The 20552-nt window shown below is 41.9% G+C and overlaps 1 protein-coding gene across 4 annotated transcripts in view; it reads right to left on the bottom strand.

Moving 5' to 3' along the window:
• The window catches only part of FIRRM (FIGNL1 interacting regulator of recombination and mitosis), a 58786-nt gene that overhangs the window by 31564 nt on the left and 6670 nt on the right, over window positions 1-20552 (bottom strand). For 3 of the 4 annotated variants that reach the window (XM_049881264.1, XM_049881263.1, XM_049881265.1), the window contains 5 exons: window positions 19699-19864; window positions 17762-17846; window positions 15003-15141; window positions 7247-7327; window positions 6609-6673 (listed from right to left, as the gene is read on the bottom strand). In XM_049881264.1, coding sequence (XP_049737221.1) covers window positions 6609-6673; window positions 7247-7327; window positions 15003-15141; window positions 17762-17846; window positions 19699-19864 — 536 coding nt within the window. Of the gene's footprint in view, window positions 1-6608; window positions 6674-7246; window positions 7328-15002; window positions 15142-17761; window positions 17847-19698; window positions 19865-20552 lie in introns of those variants that run through there. The other variant, XM_049881266.1, reaches the window with a different exon arrangement.

A 20552-nucleotide genomic window follows, 5' to 3' on the forward strand; every position in this document is an offset into this window, starting at 1 on the left:
AATACATTGCACAAACAGTATAAAAACATTATTAACAATGCGCGAACACCAGATGAGAAACTAGATAAATGGGAGCTCCTAAAAATCAAACATTTGTGTTCATCCAAAGACTTCACCAAAAAACTAAAAAGACAACCTACAGACTGGGAAGAAAATTTTGGCTACGACAAATTTAATCAGCATCTAATCTCTAAAATCTACAAGATACCGCAAAACCTCAACAAGAAAAAGACAAGTAATTCAATTAAAAAATGGGCAAAGGATATGAACAGGTACTTCACTAAAGAAGACATTCAGGTGGCTAACAGATACATGAGGAAATGCTCAGGATCATTAGCTATCAGAGAAATGGAAATCAAAACTACAATGAGATACCATCTCATCCAAACAAGGCTAGCATTAATCCAAAAACCACAAAATAATAAATGTTGGAGAGGTTGTGTAGAGACTGGGACACTTATACACTGCTGGCAGGAATGTAAAATGGTACAACCACTTTGGAAATCGATTTGGCGCTTCCTTAAAAAGCTAGAAATGGAACTACCACACAATCCAGCAATCTCACTCCTTGGAATATATCCCAAAGAAATAAGAACCCTCACACGAATAGATACATGCACACCCATATTCACCGCAGCACTGTTTACAACAGCAAAAAGATGGACACAACCTAGGTGCCCATCAATGGATGAATGGATAAATAAATTATGGTATACTCAACACAGTGGAATACTACACAATGATTAAGAACGGATGAATCTGGAAGGCATTATGCTGAGCGAAATTAGTCAGTTGCAACTCAAGAAAAGGTTTAGACACAGAAGAAAACACTAATTGATGGTTAGGAGTGTGGGGAGGGAGAGAGGGGGTATTCACTAACTAGACAGCAGACAAGAATTATTTCAGGTGAAGGCAAGGACAACACGCAATACAGGGGAAGTCAGCAGAACTGGATTAAACCAAAAGCTAAGAAGTTTCCTGAATACAACCAAACACTTCGAGGGACAGTGTAGCAGGGATGGGGGTCTGGGGGCCACAGTTTCAGGCGACATCTAGGTGAACAACGTTTATTATGAAAATGTTCTGCATCCCACTTTGATGAGTGGCATCTGGGGTCTTAAAAGCTAGCAAGCAGCCATCCATCTAGTATGTATCAATTGGTTCCAACCCACCGGGAGCAAAGGCGAATGAAGAACACCAAAGACACAAGGAAAATATGAGCCCAAGAGACAGAAAGGGCCACCTAAACCAGAGACTCCATCAGCCTGAGACCGGAAGAACTAGGTGGTGCCTGGCTATCACCAATGACTGTCCTGAAAAGGAACCCAGCAGAGAGTCCCTGATGGAGCAGGGGAAAAGGAGGGTACAGAACTCAAATTCTAGTAAAAAGACCAGACTTAATGGTCTGACTGAGACTGGAGGGATCCCAGAGGACCTGGTCCCCAGACTCTCTGTAAGCCCCAAATGAAAACCATTCCAGAAGCCAATTCTTCAGACAAAAATTAGACTGGACTATATGATATTTAATGATACTGCTGAGGGTTGTTCTTCTTAGTTCAAGCAGACACATGAGACTGACTGGGCAGCTCCTGTCCGGAGGCAAGATGAGAAGGCAGAGGGGCGGCAGCAGCTCGTTGAAGAGACACAGAAAACACAGGGTGGAGAGGAAGAGTGTGCTGTCACATTATAAGGAGAGCAACTAGGGTCACATATCAATGTGTGTATAATTTTTTGTATGAGAAACTGACTTGAATTGTAACTTTCACTTAAAGCATAATAAAAAAAAACTGTAAAATCATGAATCTTCAATCAACTAATAAACATTATTTAAATGAAGACATTTATGAAAAATTCTGGCCTAATTAATTTTATTAGAAGTTGTTTTAAAATAGGTAGAATGCTGAATTTACTATCAATTAACACTGTTTCTCAAAGCAGTTGTTGTTTAGGAAGTAAACTGCATACTAGCATTGAAGGAGGATCCAAAGGTTTTTCATGAAAAGTGACTCAGTAACTGGCGTTTAAACTAAATTTCAATCAAAACCTACGTGAAATAAGGTATTCACTCAGTATTTTGTCATGCTATTTTAATATGCGTTCTATGTGGGGCAGCACATGAGAAAAACCTGTCTATAGGGGATGACAGCATTTAAGAGAATCCACTTAAAATATTAACACTGGTGACCTTTTTAGTGTGATGGAAACAGCACCAGCTCTGTCATTTACTAGTTGCATGGCTTTGGGTCATTCACGTGACTTCCCTGAGCCCCATATTCTTCACCTGTGACACTGACTGAAATCATGGTAGCATATAGGCTGGGAGGATCAAATTATCAGTAAGGTGAAAGCCGTATGTAAGAGAATAAACACTCCATAGACTTGAACTATAGCTACAGAATATCATAGAAACTATTTGAGTTTTTCAATCAAATGATGTATTTTTAAACTGATTTCTTTGACAAATGTTTAGTAAGTGCCTATTACATGCCAACACTGTTCTAGGAATAGGTGATATAGCAGCAAACAGAATATACAAAGTGACTGCCTTTTCTGAGTTTATATTCTAGTGAAGGAGACAGTTAAAAAACCAAGTAAGTAATTATATAATACAGTAGATGTTAATAGGTACTATGAAGAAAAAAATAAAATTAGGGAAAGTGGAGAGGCTGTTCTAGAAGACCGCTGTTTTATACAGATGAGAGCCAGTGGCGTGTTGGAGCACAGAAGTGACATGATATGAGTTATGTCTCTATCGCTCCTTTTGGCCACTGTATGGAGCACAGACTAAAGGGAGGCAAGAGTGGAAGCAGAAAAAGCAGTTTAAGATGCTCTTTTGCAAAAATCCAGGCAAGAAAATAATAGTGGATGCGATGGAACAGCAGCAATAAGAAGTGGCTGAATTCCGTATGTAAACATATGTACGTGTATGTACACACACACAAACACACACATGCACACTGAAGATAACACTGACAGAATTTGTTAGGCGTCTGTATGTGGGTTATGCAAGCAAGAGAAAAATGTCAAAGATAATGGCAAGGCTTTTTGGTCTGATACTTTGAAAAATAAAGTTGCCATTGACACTGGGATAAGGAAGGCTACGAGAGATGGAGATTTGGTGAGGAGTAGCTATGGATGGGATGGGAAGAGGGAAATCAAGAATTCAGTTTGTGACAACTTAAAGGGAGATGTACTGATATAGCAGTTAGATATTCAAACCTGGCATTCAGGGGAAGAGATAATAAAATGTAAAGTCTTGATACTAAGTACTGAGAGAGAGAAGAAGCCTAAGTACTGAGCTCTGAGGCACACTCAACTTAAAGAAGCAGGGAAAGAACCTGTTAAGAATGTAGAGAAAGCAGCCAGTAAGACTAGAAGAAACCACGAGGGCGAGGTACCCAGAAGCCAACGGAAGCAACTGTTCAAAAGGAAGGGTCAAATGCTGCTGCCTGGCTGCACAAGATGAGGCCTAAGAATTGCCCACGTGACGTAGTAATGTGGGGTTCACGGATGACCTTGACAACAGCTGTTCCGTAAGTGGTGGAGCAGAAAGCCTGACTGGAAGAGCTTCGAGAAAGAAAGTAGTGGCAGTGGTATAGACAACTCTTTCTAGGAGCTGGGCTGTAAAAAGCAGCAGAGAAATGGAAGACAGCAGCTGGTAGAGGATGTAGAGTCAAGAGATCTTGTTCATTTGTTTTGCATTATTCTTAAGATGGGAGAAATAGGAGCATGTTTGTATATGTCTGAGAATGATCCAGTAAGGAGTGAAAACTCATGATGCAAGGAAGAAAGGGAATCCATGCTAGAGTGAGGTCCCAGAGCGCGCGAGAGAGGATGGGACCCAATGCACAAATGAAGAGGCTGGCCTTAGACGCAGACTGTTCACTCATGGCAACGAAGGAATATGGGCTGAGATACGGGTAGAACAGTCAATATGTTGGGGGTGCTACGTGGAAACTCTCTTGCAACTGTTCCCATTTTTCACAGTGACATAGCCAAGTGGGGTCATTAATTGAGAATGAGGAACAGTAAGGAAGTGATGGAGACATAAGAAGTTTGAAGAGAGGGAGGTGTGAAAAGCTCTCTAAAGACCAAACGGGTTAAGCAGAACTACTGGATAAATGAGCTAACAAATTATTTTAGCATAAAATTTAGGACTCTTCTCAGGTAACACTCAATTTCAGAAGTCCCTTATTCTCTATCTATCATACTTTTCTGTGATTCTGTTTTTTGTAAGATGGAATTCACTACTTGACTTATATTTCATAGAAAAAAATATGCTTATGTTACATATATGCATATACATACACAGACATACACATATGCACGTAAGTATGTGTATATATGTATATATACACGAGGGTAAGTCAAAAAGTATTGCTACTAGGGTTCATACATGCACAGGTTAATTTCAAACAAAACATGTTCAAACATGTCTCTGTGATCAGTGCATGGCTGCAGACAAGTTCTCTCAGCAATACACTTGTCTTAGTCTTGTTAGGGTATGTAATGGATTGAATTGTGTCCCCCCAAAATATGTGTCAACTTGGTTAGGCCGTGTGTGGTTGTCCTCCATTTTATGATTGTAATTTTATGTTGAGAGGATTAGGGTGGGATTGTAACACCACCCTTACTCAGGTCACCTCCCTGATCCAAGGTAAAGAGGGTTTCCCTGGGGTGTGGCCTGCACCACCTTTTACCTCTCAAGAGATAAAAGTAAAAGCAAAGGGAAGCAAGCAGAGAGTTGGGGACCTCATACCACCCAGAAAGCAGCACCAGGAGCAAAGCACACCTTCTGGACCCGGGGTCCCTGCGCCTGAGAAGCTCTTCAGCCAGGGCAAGATGGAGGACAAGGACCTTCCACCAGAGCTGACAGAGGGAGAAAGCCTTCCCCTGGAGGTGACACCCTGAATTTGGACTTGTAACCTACTAGACTGTGAGAGAATATATTTCTCTTTGTTAAAGCCACCCACTTTGGTATTTCTGGTATAGCAGTACTAGATGACTAAGATAGGGTTCTACCAAAAAAAAGGATACTTTTCATGCCCTGGAAAAAAAACGATTTTGAGGTCAGGGCTGCTATAAAATTTTTAACAAAACTCAAGTGCACATCTTCCCAAATCACTGAAGCTTTGCAACAAGTTTATGGGAATGCTGCCCCACACAGAGCAACAGTTTTCAGATGACCTCGAAGATGAGCCAAGAGAGAAGACCGCTCAGAAGGTTATGCTGACTGTTTTTTGGGATTACAAAAGGGTAATCTTGATAGATTTTCTCGAAGGACACAGGATGATCAAAGGGGCTTATAAAGAAGTTTTAAGAAAACCGAAAACTGCACTGGTGAGAAAAAGGCCAGGAAAGCTGTGCCGAGGAATTTTTTTCCATCACGACAATGCACCTGCTCATTCTTTGAGAATTTCGTTGGGAAGCTTTACCTTATATACCCTACAGCCCTGATCTTGCCCCTTCAGACTTCTTTTTGTTCCCAAAACTCAAAGAACATTTAAAAGGAACACGATTTGAATCCCTCGAGGATGCCAAAACTGCCGTTCTGACGTGGTGTAAATCAAAGAGCACAGAATTCTTCCAGGAAGGGTTAGAGAGATGGAAACACCACCTTCAGAAGTGTATAGGCCTAGATGGAGGATATGTCGAGAAACAATAGCTTAACATTTTGAGATTTTTGTTTAATAAGGGTTTCTAAAATTTTGTAGCAATACTTTTTGACTTACCTTTGTGTATGTGCATGTATGTGTGTATAAATCAAAAAACCTGCCGTTGAGTCGATTTTGACTCATAGTGACCCTACAGGACAGAGTAGAACTGCCCCATAGGGTTTCCAAGGAATGGGTGGTGGACTCGAACTGCTGACCTTTTGCTTAGCAGCCGAGCTCTTAACCATTGCACCATCAGGGTGTGTGTGTGGGGGGGTGTGTGGGTGTGTGTGTGTAAATTCATTGCCATCAAGTTGATTCCAATTCATAGCAACCCTATAGGACAGAGCAAAACTGCCCTACAGGGTTTCCAAGGAGCAGGCTGGTGGATTCAAATTGCACCAGCTTTATCTGGTCACCGGGCCTCCAGTTAAGACTACAAACAATAAATAAAACTCAAGAGAAACTCACCTGCAAATTTCTACTTTTATGTATATCTCTCTGTGTGTGTATGCGTGTAAAGTCTTCTTTTTTTTTGTTGGCCTATGATTTATTGCTTGTGACTAAGGGACTAGTTAAGACTACAAACAATAAATAAAACAAAATAAAATTTTGTTAAAAATTTTATAGCAGCCCTGACCTCAAAATTGTTTTTTTTCCAGGGCATGAAAAGTATCCTTTTTTTTGGTAGAACCCTATCTTAGTCATCTAGTACTGCTATACCAGAAAAACCAAAGTGGGTGGCTTTAACAAAGAGAAATTTATTCTCTCACAGTCTAGTAGGTTACAAGTCCAGCAAAAGTCTCCATCTTCAATTATTTTAAGCAAGCAGATAAGAATTTACTAAAACATTAAGAAAAATTACTGATGCTTTATTTTAAAATGATATACACTTAATCTTTGCATGGTAAAAATGGCATTGTTGCATTTTAATAATCATATGGCCATTCTTACCTGTGTATCTGAAGATAAAGCTGGTGCAATGTAGAGCAAGAGTCAGAGAGGAAAGTAAGAAATTCCTAAAATAAAACAACTCTATTCATTCTTTGTATACGATACATATCCTCTGACAAAGGCATGCACAATAAAATAGAACCCTGTATGTGTCACATTAAAATAAATTTTTTTACATGAGACTAAAAAAGGATAAGGCTAAATACTTAAAATTCTTTAATGTTATAGCTACCAAAACTATAACTAACAGATAATATTTACTGAGAATCTATTACATACCAGACATGTACCAAGTGGCTTTATATGTGTTACTTTATTTAATTTTAGTCCTCTCAAAAATCTTATAATGAATTATTATCCTCAATCCACAAATTAGAAAGCTGAGGCTTAGATATCAAGTAACCTGAGCTCGTCACAGAGCTGAAACCCAGCAAGGCTGAGGCTAAAGTATAGGTAGCATCTTAAATGACAAACAGATGCTCAATATTTAACAATGAACATTAAGCCATTTTTTAAAAACCCACAAAATATATTCGACAAAATAACTTCAAAAGACTGTTTTGGAAAGAATGAATGAAAACATGGTAACTTATAATTCATGGAGGTTATACTCATGCAATATAAAATACAGTCCTTACCTTAGTGTAGTGCAAAAGGGAGTTGGCAAAGAAACGACACAATTTGAGTGTTTTATGAAATAATCTGTAGTCAGCATTATCCTATTCCAAAAAAGGAAATAAGAAACTATAATAAGGAAAGAGTATGAAATTAGCTAAACTTGTAAACAAGAAGTTAATTTTTAAAAAGACCTCTTAATAACACAGAGCTTAAAATTTTCCAAGAAAATCTGGCTCCCTGCATTGTTCCTGGAAGCAATACAAATAAAAAAATACCAAAAGACTGCAGAGGTATTTCATGAAAATTAAACCTTATATAAGGTCCCTGGGGGTGCAAACAGTTAACATGCTCAGCTGCTAATCCAAAGGTTGGTGGTTTGAGTCCACCTAGAGATGCCTCAAAGAAAGACCTGGTGACCTACTTCTGAAAAAATAAGCCATTGAAAATCCTATGAACTCAGGGGACATCTAACTCAATTGGTGTAATACAGTTCATAAAGATAATGTTCTGTATTCTACTTTAGTGAGTAGGGTCTGTGGTTGTAAAAGCTTGTGAGCGGCCATCCATACAACTATGGGTCTCTTACCACCTGGAGCAAAGGGGAGTGAAGAAAACAAAGACTAAAGGGAGCAATTAGTCTAAACGACTAATGGACCACATGAACCACAGCCTACATGACCCAGAGACCAGAAGAACTAGATGGTGCCCAGCTACCACTACTGACTGCTCTGACCTGGATCACAACAGAGAGCCCTGGGCAGAGCAGGAGAGAAATGTAGAACAAAAATCAAATCCATAAAAAAAAAACCAGACTTGCTGGTCTGATACAGGCTGGAGGAACCCCTAAGACTATGGTCCTAAGACACTTTTCTAACACAAAACTGAAGCCATTCCCAAGAGACCACCTTTCAGCCAAACAACAGACTGACCTACAAAATAAACAATAACACCTGAGAGGAATAAGCTCCTTAGAACAGTTAATTATATAAGACCAATAGGGCAAAGTCTGCCCAAAAGTGAAGGAAAGAAGGGGTAGGAAAGCCAAATGAAAGGTAACGGGGAAGCCAGGGCAGAAATGGGGAGAGTGCTGCTGACACATGGTGGGGACTGTGACCCATGTCCTGGAACATTGTGTCCAAGCTATTGAACAGGAAACGACTCTGCTCTGTAAGCCTTCCATCTAAAGCACAAGGGTATATACACATTTTTAAAAGACTAAAAAAAAATTGGAATACACATGGGGCTGCCATGAGTCTGAATCACCTTGACAGTAACTAGTTTTTTCAAAACTTTATGTAACGAAATTTTATATAATGAAATTTTAACAGCAAAGAGGTAGTACTTCTATGATTTGAAAGAGAAAGAAATTTAAATACCTTATTGTTCTTTGCTATGAGGGATGAAGTTAACAATAATTTTTTAAGACAGTCAAAAGACCCTCTTTTTTTTAAGGCTTACAAATCAATAAAAGAACTATATACGTAAAAGAAAACAGGTAAAGGACATGAAAGGCAGTTCAAAGAAAAGGAAATACAAACTGCTAATAAACTAACATCGAAAAATCCAAATGACATCTTTTGGGGGGGAGGGGACTATTTGATTTAAAAAAAAAAAATTGATTAGCAAAGGTTAAAACGGCTGATAACATCCCCAGGTTAGGAAGGAAGCAGGATAACAAGCTTTTACCACTGACGAGAATATAATACACTCTTTTTGTTCTTATTAAAAGCTTAAAGTGTTCAAGCTCCTTGACTCAGTAGCAATTTGACCTCTGGAAATACATCTCATAGAAGAAATACTAGCCCAGGTATGTAATGCAACTTTTTTTTACGTGGGAAAAACTGGAAATGAACCAAGTGCCCATCAATTGGAGAATGGCTAAATAAATTTAAGGTCCATTTCATCAGCTGGAAACCACACAGCTATTAAAGAGAACTGGGTAGATACACCTTTACGGATATAAAAGATCCTAACATGAACTGTTATGTAAAAGGGCAAGCTGTAAAACAATACATACAGTATTACCATTATTTTAAAATGTGTTACGTGTAATATTTGCTCTCTTCCCTCAAAAAAGTATATCAAATCCTTACTTGCGGTTGCCTCTAGCAGATGAAAGAAGGCTTTCATTTTCCACACTCAGTATTTGTGTAATATGTGAGGACTTTGAAAATATATTATGTTTGTAAATTGATAAAACAGTGGATTAATGCCAACATAAGTTACCTATACGCAGGAAGTGTAGAGGAATATGCAGGCATCCTGCCAAGGTGTAGATCCTGGCCCTTACCACAACTCCTGCGTGATCCTAAGAAGGTCATTTAACCAGCTATGTCACGGTGGCCAGTGTCCTCAAATGAGGCTAATACCAGGGTTAGTGTGAGGTTTAAACAGTGTGTGACACTTAGTCAACTTAGTTCAATAACTATTGGTTCTTATGGAATCCAAAGAGCTTTTAATTAGTGCTGTGAAATTAAGTAAAAATATATACATCATTGTCTTTAATTTTGAGAATAATTTCATACGAAAATAACATAACTTTAATATCGGTTGACTGTTCAATTTCTTTTCCAACAATACAGCAAAACTTTAATTAAACCCAATCAAAAGGGAACCGAATAATCTATTAATTGAATATGAGCTTTCATTTTGATCTTTATTAAAAATATTTGAAATTAGTCAATTTTCTGCAACAGAAACAGGTTAGATGAAGTCTCCTTTCTTTGATAATTATGAACATGAACTCTTTTACATAGTGCTATACAAGTTTCAAAGTACAAAAACTAAAGATGAATCCACACTGACCTTATAATATACTCATTAAGAAATTTTATTCAGATTAGAAGTCAAATCACCAGAAAAAACTTTCCCTAACTTCAAAGATAGAAACTCTGATGGCGTAGTGGTTAAGAGCTACAGCTGCTAACCAAAAGGTTGGCAGTTTGAATCCACCAGGCTTTCCTTGGAAACTCTATGGGGCAGTTCTGCTCTGTCCTATAGGGTTGCTATGAGTCAGAACTGACTTCATGGCAATGGGTAGCGGGTAACTTCAAGATTGGGTACATAACCTGTACTGCCATGAGCCGATCCCTAGTTCTCCAAATATTACACTATTCTATAATTACTTGTTTATTTGTCTCCCCAGCTAGACACTAAGCTGTTGAGGACAGAGAATATGACTAACTCAGAACCTAGGACATTTTGTGGCACAGAATAAGGCTTCTAGAAATACCCGTTAAATGAATGAAATCACACAATTTATTATCAGTTTGTTTACTTTTTTCTTTTTCATTAAAGAGGATGTTGTGTGAGATTTGATTGAAGGCTTCAGTTCTACTTCATTACTAAATAACACACTACTAATTAAATCTACAGCTTTTATTTTGACATTTTCAAAAAGCAGGGTAAACAATACAAATACATTAAGAGTCCTGTCTCGATTTACTCAACTGTTTTAAAATAGAAAGCTTCCATCCCAGTGCCAACAAGGAAGGGCATGGGGAGTATAAACAAAAAAGAGGGCTGGGTCTGAGCATTTTTCAATGTTTCAAGATGCCAATATCCATTCTTCCCTCCTTTAAATGGAAACCCTGGTGGCATAGTGGTTAAGATTTCAGCTGCTAACCAAAAAGTCACCAGTTCGAATCTACCAGGCACTCGGTGGAAACCCTATGGGGCACTTCTACTCTGCTCTGTAGAGTTGCTGTGAGTCAGAATGGACTCGATGGCAATGGGTTAGGTTTGGTTTCGTTTCTTTAAATAAAAAAAGGAAAAAACTTATAAAATCTAAAAGTAGCAGGCAATATATCTAAAGGTCGGCCACAGACATAACAACCAGTTGCTGTACAGTCCGTCCCGACTCGTGGTGACCCCGCGTGTGCCAGTACAGTCCGCCCCGACTCGTGGTGACCCCGCGTGTGCCAGTACAGTCCGCCCCGACTCGTGGTGACCCCGCGTGTGCCAGTACAGTCCGCCCCGACTCGTGGTGACCCCGCGTGTGCCAGTACAGTCCGCCCCGACTCGTGGTGACCCCGCGTGTGCCAGTACAGTCCGTCCCGACTCGTGGTGACCCCGCGTGTGCCAGTACAGTCCGTCCCGACTCGTGGTGACCCCGCGTGTGCCAGTACAGTCCGTCCCGACTCGTGGTGACCCCGCGTGTGCCAGTACAGTCCGTCCCGACTCGTGGTGACCCCGCGTGTGCCAGTACAGTCCGCCCCGACTCGTGGTGACCCCGCGTGTGCCAGTACAGTCCGTCCCGACTCGTGGTGACCCCGCGTGTGCCAGTACAGTCCGCCCCGACTCGTGGTGACCCCGCGTGTGCCAGTACAGTCCGCCCCGACTCGTGGTGACCCCGCGTGTGCCAGTACAGTCCGCCCCGACTCGTGGTGACCCCGCGTGTGCCAGTACAGTCCGCCCCGACTCGTGGTGACCCCGCGTGTGCCAGTACAGTCCGTCCCGACTCGTGGTGACCCCGCGTGTGCCAGTACAGTCCGCCCCGACTCGTGGTGACCCCGCGTGTGCCAGTACAGTCCGTCCCGACTCGTGGTGACCCCGCGTGTGCCAGTACAGTCCGTCCCGACTCGTGGTGACCCCGCGTGTGCCAGTACAGTCCGCCCCGACTCGTGGTGACCCCGCGTGTGCCAGTACAGTCCGCCCCGACTCGTGGTGACCCCGCGTGTGCCAGTACAGTCCGTCCCGACTCGTGGTGACCCCGCGTGTGCCAGTACAGTCCGCCCCGACTCGTGGTGACCCCGCGTGTGCCAGTACAGTCCGTCCCGACTCGTGGTGACCCCGCGTGTGCCAGTACAGTCCGTCCCGACTCGTGGTGACCCCGCGTGTGCCAGTACAGTCCGTCCCGACTCGTGGTGACCCCGCGAGTACCAGTACAGTCCGCCCCGACTCGTGGTGACCCCGCGTGTGCCAGTACAGTCCGTCCCGACTCGTGGTGACCCCGCGAGTGCCAGTACAGTCCGCCCCGACTCGTGGTGACCCCGCGTGTGCCAGTACAGTCCGTCCCGACTCGTGGTGACCCCGCGTGTGCCAGTACAGTCCGTCCCGACTCGTGGTGACCCCGCGTGTGCCAGTACAGTCCGCCCCGACTCGTGGTGACCCCGCGAGTGCCAGTACAGTCCGTCCCGACTCGTGGTGACCCCGCGTGTGCCAGTACAGTCCGTCCCGACTCGTGGTGACCCCGCGTGTGCCAGTACAGTCCGTCCCGACTCGTGGTGACCCCGCGTGTGCCAGTACAGTCCGCCCCGACTCGTGGTGACCCCGCGAGTACCAGTACAGTCCGTCCCGACTCGTGGTGACCCCGCGTGTGCCAGTACAGTCCGCCCTGACTCGTGGTCACCCCGCGTGTGCCAGTACAGTCCACCCTGACTTGTGGTGACCCCGCGTGTGCCAGAGCAGAACTGTGCTCCATGCAGCTTTCAGGGATTGACTTTTCAGAAGCAGGTCACCAGGACTTTCTTCCAAGGTGCCTCTGGATGGACTTGAACCTCTAACCTTTCAGTTAGCAACCTTTTGGTTCACAGCCGAGTACGTTAACCACTTGCACTACCCATGGCCTCAATATACGTAATAGTATATGCTTACTTTCCAAACGATACAAATTTCTATACATATAACATAAACAAAATTAGGAATTACAGTGGAAATTAAATTATATATCTCAAGGTCCTACAAATAAATTTCCTCATTTTTATAAGAAAACTAAATTGTTGGTAACTAAATAACTATGTTAAAAAGGCTACTATAATGTTCTTTTTTGAAACCAAGTTCAAGACTTATTAGAAAATAAATTCCTTATCAAATCTGGGGACTGACACATCCATAAGCTTCAATAAAACTACTTGGAAAATTTTTAACATAAAAAAAGCCTTGATTTCTAGATAAATCCCACTAGTGACCAGCAGAGGGTGCTGCAGACCAGAATTCAGAGTTAAGGATGGAGACACTGCAACACACCTGAAAGCTCCGTCTGAGACGATGACAGCAAGTAGTGCTGGTCACAGTTTTTTCAGTCTCAAATTGGCACAAGTAGGGGAAAACATGAAAACTTGCTTGGAGAGTTAGAAGAATCCATATTTTGAACTTCCTTATTTTCATATATAAGCAGTTTACGTCAGATGAGCTTACACACTTCAGTTTTCTCAGCTAGGTACCCTCGGCATCTCTTGCCACGCTAGACTATATTGTTGCGTGGGCTTCCCCCATCTCACTCCTGTCCAGGAATCTGTCTGATCTTACTCTCCATGTACTAGCTGGGGGTCTCTGGTGCCAAGATAAGCAAGAAGAAAACTGGGAAAGGACGAGGTTGATGCTGGGGATAAGGGAAGGGGGACAACTTTCCTGCTATTGTCAACAGGACACCGAACCAAATAACTCCTTCTTTCAGCAAGGTGAGGAGAATCAGGGGGTACATAAAGGAAGTGGAAACAAAAAAGAAAAGGGAAAAACAAAGAATGGACCTAAGAGGAGGATATCAAAAAACCAAACCCATTGCTGTCCAGTCGATTCTGACTCATAGTGATCCTATAGGACAGAGTAGAACTGCCCCATAGGGCTTCCAAGGAGCAGCTGGTGGATTTGAGCTGCTGACCTTTTGGTTAGCAGCCAAACTCTTAACCACTGCACCACCAAGGCTCAAGGGGAGGAGACTGGGAGAAAAAGAAGAGAAGAAAGAAGGAAAAGGTTAACCTGGTTTTAAAGCAACTCCTCACTTTCTTCTGACTACTTTAAACAAAGCTCCACCTTCCCGCAGTGTCTGTCTACAGCTTCCCAGGTGCCTGCTACCAGCATGAATTCTTACATTTCCACCCCAAGTGCCTGGCAGGGAAGAGGGTGGGTGCCAAGGAGCTGCCCGTGCAGGTTTGCAACAGGAGGGGATAGCTTACTGTCATTCTCATAAGGGATGCTTAACTCATTTTCTCAGGAAAACCATTATACGCGATTGTTAGGTCCGAGCAAGATTAGGAAACCCTGGTGGCGCAGTGGTTAAGTGCTACAGCTGCTGACCCAAGGGTGGGCAGTTCAAATCTGCCAGGCACTCCTTGGAAACTCTACGGGGCAGTTCCACCCTGTCCTATAGGGTTGCCATGAGTCAGAATCGACTCGACGGCACTGGGCTCGGTTTTGGCTTGGTTGAGCCAGATTAATTTGGGGCTATTATGAGTTATGAGTTAAACAGAATTTGGAAGGTTAGTCTGAGAACAAAGCCTTGTATTTAACACTGTTTTAGGAAAATGAACTATAATTCCCAATAATCATATTACAAATAAATTTTTAGAACACAATCTGTTTCATAAGTGAGATGAAAATTTAACACTGAATTTTTCAAGTGAAAATGGAAGGTAAGCACACCCATTTTAGAAGACTGATACACGTATACATCATGTACACACTTACACACAGGGTCACTCTAGGCTGTAGTGGACTGGTAAAGACAAGACAGAAAGGTCAAGTTGACTAGGTCAAAAATAAACAGAGGTGTAAGGAGTTAGGTTTTTATTCTGGGGCAGAAAAGAAAGGACTCTGAGGAGAATGCCCTGGCCAATCAGTTAGCACGCAAAGGCTCGGGGTGTCAGGGCACGCCAGAGGCCGTGAGAGCAGTCAGGAGAGTCTAATGCTCTGGGTGAAATGTTAACTACAGGCTGTAAATGATTCCACAGATTAAAACCTTTTAAAATAAACTGATCCACAGGTTCAGACAAGATGTAGTAGCTGCGAACGGAAACAGGAGATCCTATTTTAAACGCTGTTAAGACCATATTTTACCTGTGTGTCTGACTGAGTCATCTGCTCAGCTAGCTGTAAGCAAGAATGGAAGGAGACGAGAATGTCTTCACATAAGCTAGTAATTATATCTTTGTGTTTCAACTGGTTTTTTATAACCGACTGGTGCTTAAGGCTCTGCCTAAATGAGTGAAAAAAAAAAGAATACAGTCACTATAAACGACATACCAAGTAACTTAGGCCAATGGAAATACTTTACAGTACATTTGAAAAAAATCACGATGCATCAAATAAATTAGACATGGTATAATTAAGGTGCCTAACGTTACCTCTGAAAACAGTTCTGTTTGAGTAAGTGGCTAATTTTTTTCGCCTTGTAAAACATGAACTGAACTCTTACTACGTGCTAGGCAGTCTGTTAGGCCTTGAGGACAGAGGTGAGTCAGACAGACACAAACTGCCCTGTCTGCATGGAGCTTCTGGTCTAGCACAAAAGAGAACACTACATAATTAAAAGAATTCATTAATCAATTACAGTTGTGATGAATGTGAAGCTGGAACCATCTCGGGTGCTACGGGAACATGCAACAGGAAGACCTGGTCTAACTCAGGGTGAGGATGGCAAAGAATGCTACCATGAAGATGTGGTATTTAAGGACAGAGCTGAAAGATGAACAGGAATCAGCAAGTGCAGGGCAGGCGAGAGGAGCACCCGAAGCTCAGGGAGGCTGTGAAAAGGCTCTGGGACAGGAGAGCTGGGTATTTTTAAGGAACTGAGAGCAGGTTGGTATGCTGACGCCTGGTGAAGTAGGGCAGACAGCAGCAGGAGATGGGCTGCAGAGGGAGGCAGGGGCCAGGAGTTAGGTTGCCATGCTCAGGAAAATGGGATAGATTTTAGCAGAGTAACAATCTGATGTATGTTTTGAAAAGATCACTCTGAATGCTGAGTAGAAAATGAGTTGGAAGGGAGAGGAAATGGAAGACATTAGATGGTAATAATGGTGATGTAATATGCCAGGCATCATTCTAAACATTTCACACTGATCCTCAATTCTCACAATGACTCTATCAAGAACGCGCTATTACTATTATTCCCATTTGTAGATGAGAAAACGAAGATCCTGAGAGTTAAACAACTTGCCCAAGGGCACAGGACAAGTAAGTGATTTCAGAATGGATTCAAACACATGCAGTATGGCTCCGAGTTCATGTTTTTTAACCGCTGCATTGTTACCTGTAAGAGCTGAAAGTGGAACACTGACCTGGAATGTTTCATACATACGTATAAAGATTCTTAGTCATTTTTACTTATTCAATTATACCTCCCCCCAACCCCTAAGAATCTGATAAAAAACTACGAGCATGTTCCTTAGTAAGCCTCATCAAGCTCCAGTTTCACGAAATTAAAATTACTTTATACACTTACTCCTCACTTATCGACTATCTCATTATCCAGTGTTTCACGTTTACAACAATAGTAAAAAACCTACTACCCAAGGTGGCAGGCATGGCAGCAGAGCATGCCCTCCCTCAAGGAGGGTCTCTGGCGGCCACCAGAAAGCTGGACCACGCTGCCCTGAACCCTCTGTTCCCTCTTGTTGTAGGGGTGCCATGTCCAGCTGCCATGCAGGACTGGCCTCTTCCAGGGCCAGGGCCTCCGGGCAGCCTCCAGGCAGACTCCCAGGCAGCATCGAGCCAGTGGGTGTCTGTTCTGGGTTTCTAGCTCCTATGCTGCCTAAGGCCCTAAAAATTACAGCTCAAAATTGCTATGGGGTGGGAAGGGAGGAAAGAAAGAGGCATCGGAGAGGGTGTTTGGAAGAAATGCATGCGTGTTTAACAACATCCCAAAGTGAGCCGAACTGCACTGAAGCCTCTGCCTTGGGGAGATACGAGCCAGGCACCCAGCACCCAGAGGGCAGAGTGGGCTCCCAAATCCTGAACGCAGGGCTTGCACGGGTAGGAGTAGAGCCCTGGGGGTGACTCTGCAAGGGAAACTCTGACCCAGCACGGGAAGAAAGTGAAGTGGTTAAGCCATGAGCCCTCTAGTCACACAGCCTGGCCTTACCCAGCTTTGTCACCTCCAAACCTCCTCCTCCGCAGAGGAGTAATCCATAACTGGGCTCCTCACAGTGACGAGCATGCCAGTAAAGCTTCTTGTTGGTGTTGTTAGGTGCTGTCAAGTCAGTTCCAACTGATGGTCACCCTACAGGACAGAGTAGAACTGCCCCATAGGGTTTCCAAGGAGCGCCTGGTAAATCTGAACTGCTGACATTTGGGTTAGCAGCCAAGTTCTTAAACACCACATCACTAGTGCTCCTGCTGTTATTTCTACAATATTTTCTAAATTAAAAAAATTGGACAAATGGATGGTCTGAAAACAAAACAAAACAAAATCCTCCATTTTTACGTAACAACTTGGATTTGGGAACCTAACCATGTCTATAAGGGAGGAGTGGGTGTAACTGGAATTAAACTTGAACACCTCAAAAGCATATAATGACTGGATTATATTCAGCTCTAATTCTAACTACTAATTCATCCAAGCCTGGAAATAAGATACTTGATAGTTAAACAAAGCAGATAGTTATGGTCTAGTCTGGCCTGCAATTTCAGAAACACTAGCTAACTAGGTAGAATTTATTCTATTTTATAGCGGAATAAAGAAGTCCAATTAGCAGTGTCAATAAATATTACACATGCCCACATAAAATGTTTCAAAAGAAATCTAAAAAAACTTATAAATAAGTAGAAATACAGGATATGGAAAACATGCTACAAAAAGTTTAAAAAAAAAAGCTTACTTAATTATAAACTTCCAAGTGTTGGCATGAAATGCACTGTCTATACTGGAAATAACCAAGCAGATGTCCAATAATGAATGAATAACTGCAAAGAAAGATAACAGAACTCTTAGGACATATGTACATTTGGGGTGAGTTTCTTCTTTATTTAAAAACACTGAACAAATTTGACATACAATTAAATTAAAAATAGGTAACACTATTTGAAAATATTTATGTCACACTTTTGACTTCAGGTCTTCATAAACTGTAACTTAATTTTTGAAGTTCATACCTACCATATGATCTAAGTAAATTATAAAACTGTGCCTTACTATTATTGCAATATTCTACAGATACTAGTCTAATCCAAAAATTACAAGTTGCTAGGGAAAGAAAACCTAACAAGGGGAAATTAACACTAATCAGCACAATGTTCCTGTCAGGCTTCTCCTTTGCCTCTGGCAGACTGTAAAAATGGCCACACTGACTCCCCTTCCTGGATCCACACTCTTGGTAGTCATCTCCCACACTGACCCTGGGATTAGCCACATGACTGCTTTGGTCAATGGGACAATAATAAACGTGAGGCAAGCAGAGGCTTGAAAAGTGCCTGCACACTGGAGTCTGCCCTCTCTACCTGTTCTTGGAGACCCTCAGACCACCACCAGGTAATGAGGAATGCACTACGCCCAGCTGGCTCAGTACTTCTGCCACCACCAGCCAACAGCCAGACCCTGAGTGAGATCACTGACCACAAACACGCGAGAGAGCCAGCTTAACCATGAGGAGCACAGAAGCTGTTCCAGCTGGGCCCAGTTTAAACTACTGACCCAAAGAATCATGGATAAATTAAACTAGTTATTTTAAGGCAACAAATTTTGGGCTGGTTTGCTACAGAGAAAAAGGTACCTGATACACTGCACAAAACCAACTTAATTCTGTTTAAACCCTAGTTATGAATACAATCTTTCCTCTTATACCTTGAAGTACAGTTTTCCAAACTCTGGGTCACAACCCCTTAGTGAGTGATGAAATCAATGCAGTAGATTGCAACCAGCAATTTTTTATAAAAAATGAAATAGAGTAAGACCGCATCACATGTAAAAAGAGTATTAATTCATGTATAATAAGTAAATGCTTACATGGGTATATAAACACACTCACAACACACACACATGTATGAGCCAAACCAAACCCACTGCTGTCAAGTTGATTCCAATGCACAGCAGCCCTATAGGACAGAGAAGAACTGCCCCACAGAGTTTCCAAGAAGTACGTGGTGGATTCAAACCGCCAACCTTCTGGTTAGTAGCTGAACTCTTAACCGCTACGTCACCAAGGTTTTTACATCTATATATATTAAAGGAAAAAAAGAAAAGAAAAAAAAAACCCAAACCCATTGCTGTCAAGTCAATTCCAACTGATCGCAAGCCTACAGGACAGAGCAGAACTGCCCCATAGCGTTTCCAAGGAGAGCCTGGTGCATGTGAACTGCCCACCTTTTAGTCAGTAGCCATAGCTGTTAACCACTACGGCACCAGGGTTTCCACGCACATATACACTTATAAGTGTTCTAAGTAGCAATATAAAATGTATTTCTTACTATGGGTTACAGTTTAAAAAAAAAAAGCTAAAGCTACTGCCTCAAAATATGGACTACTCAGAGAATATAAAGTTGCATATCTTTGTTAGTTATTGTGGGGATATTACCTATATGAATATTAATGGCATATGCAAATCTATGTTAAGATATCAAAACTGAATTTAACAAATTCCAAAATTTAAAAGACTATTATTGATTAGGATTTAAATTATTTTTGTACTCGTAATGAGTGACTAAGTCATCATGAACCATTAGAAAGAGTGTAGGCTTCAGTAATTTAACTGTCAGGAAGGTTTTCTAAGTTTACAGACAATGGACATCACACACTGAGCAGGTTGTTTTCGTCACTCACCTATTACCATATTCAAAACACCATCACTCTCATCTACCAAAGGGTCCACGCAAACCATATCCAGTAGTTCCATTAGCTGCTTTTGAAGAGAATAGGCCTCCTTGAAAAGAGCCTGGAGAAGGTCTGAAACTAGGTGTAAACGCCCAGAATATACAGATTCACTATTCTGATCACAAACAAATAAAAGAGAGAAAAAGCAAATCACAAAAAGCTCAAGAGCCAAATTTATACTATCAAAGATGTTAAATTACATATTGTTTTTTATTGGATCACATATCCATTCATTTAACAAGCGTTTAGTGAGTATCTATTATGTATAGCGTACTTCAAGAGATGCAAGCGTGTATAAAATATAGTTTCTGGCATCCATGATCTTACAAAGGGAGCTAAATAACATTAGGTCAGTTGTATGACCTAATTTTAGCACGCTCTCACCAAAGAGAAGCCTTAATTAACTGATGATTTGCACTCATCCAACAAATACTATCAAAGCTGTGTTTGCCCCACAAATCCCAGGCCAGATTTTGTGCCTTACAGCTGCCTCAGTAATGCAGAGATGGGCTAAGGGCTAATGTCCTTTCACAGGCACCAAATCATCAAAGAACTCATGTGATCCACCAATGCCACATGATAAAACTATGTCACGATTCCCGTGGCTCAACACAAATCCATATCATCTTTCTTTAGACAGGGAAAATAAGATTGTCACAAAAACAAAATACCCTCCCCTCAAAAAAAGGCCCCACTTGTTACGACTTCCCTATCACCACTTATTCTAAAATAAGTATTTGCATACATGCTCTTTGTTCTATGGAAGTTATATTGCAAGAACATAAGCTAAAGTGTAAAACGTT

Source organism: Elephas maximus, chromosome 3, assembly GCF_024166365.1.
Source record: "Elephas maximus indicus isolate mEleMax1 chromosome 3, mEleMax1 primary haplotype, whole genome shotgun sequence".
Lineage (NCBI taxonomy): Eukaryota > Metazoa > Chordata > Mammalia > Proboscidea > Elephantidae > Elephas > Elephas maximus.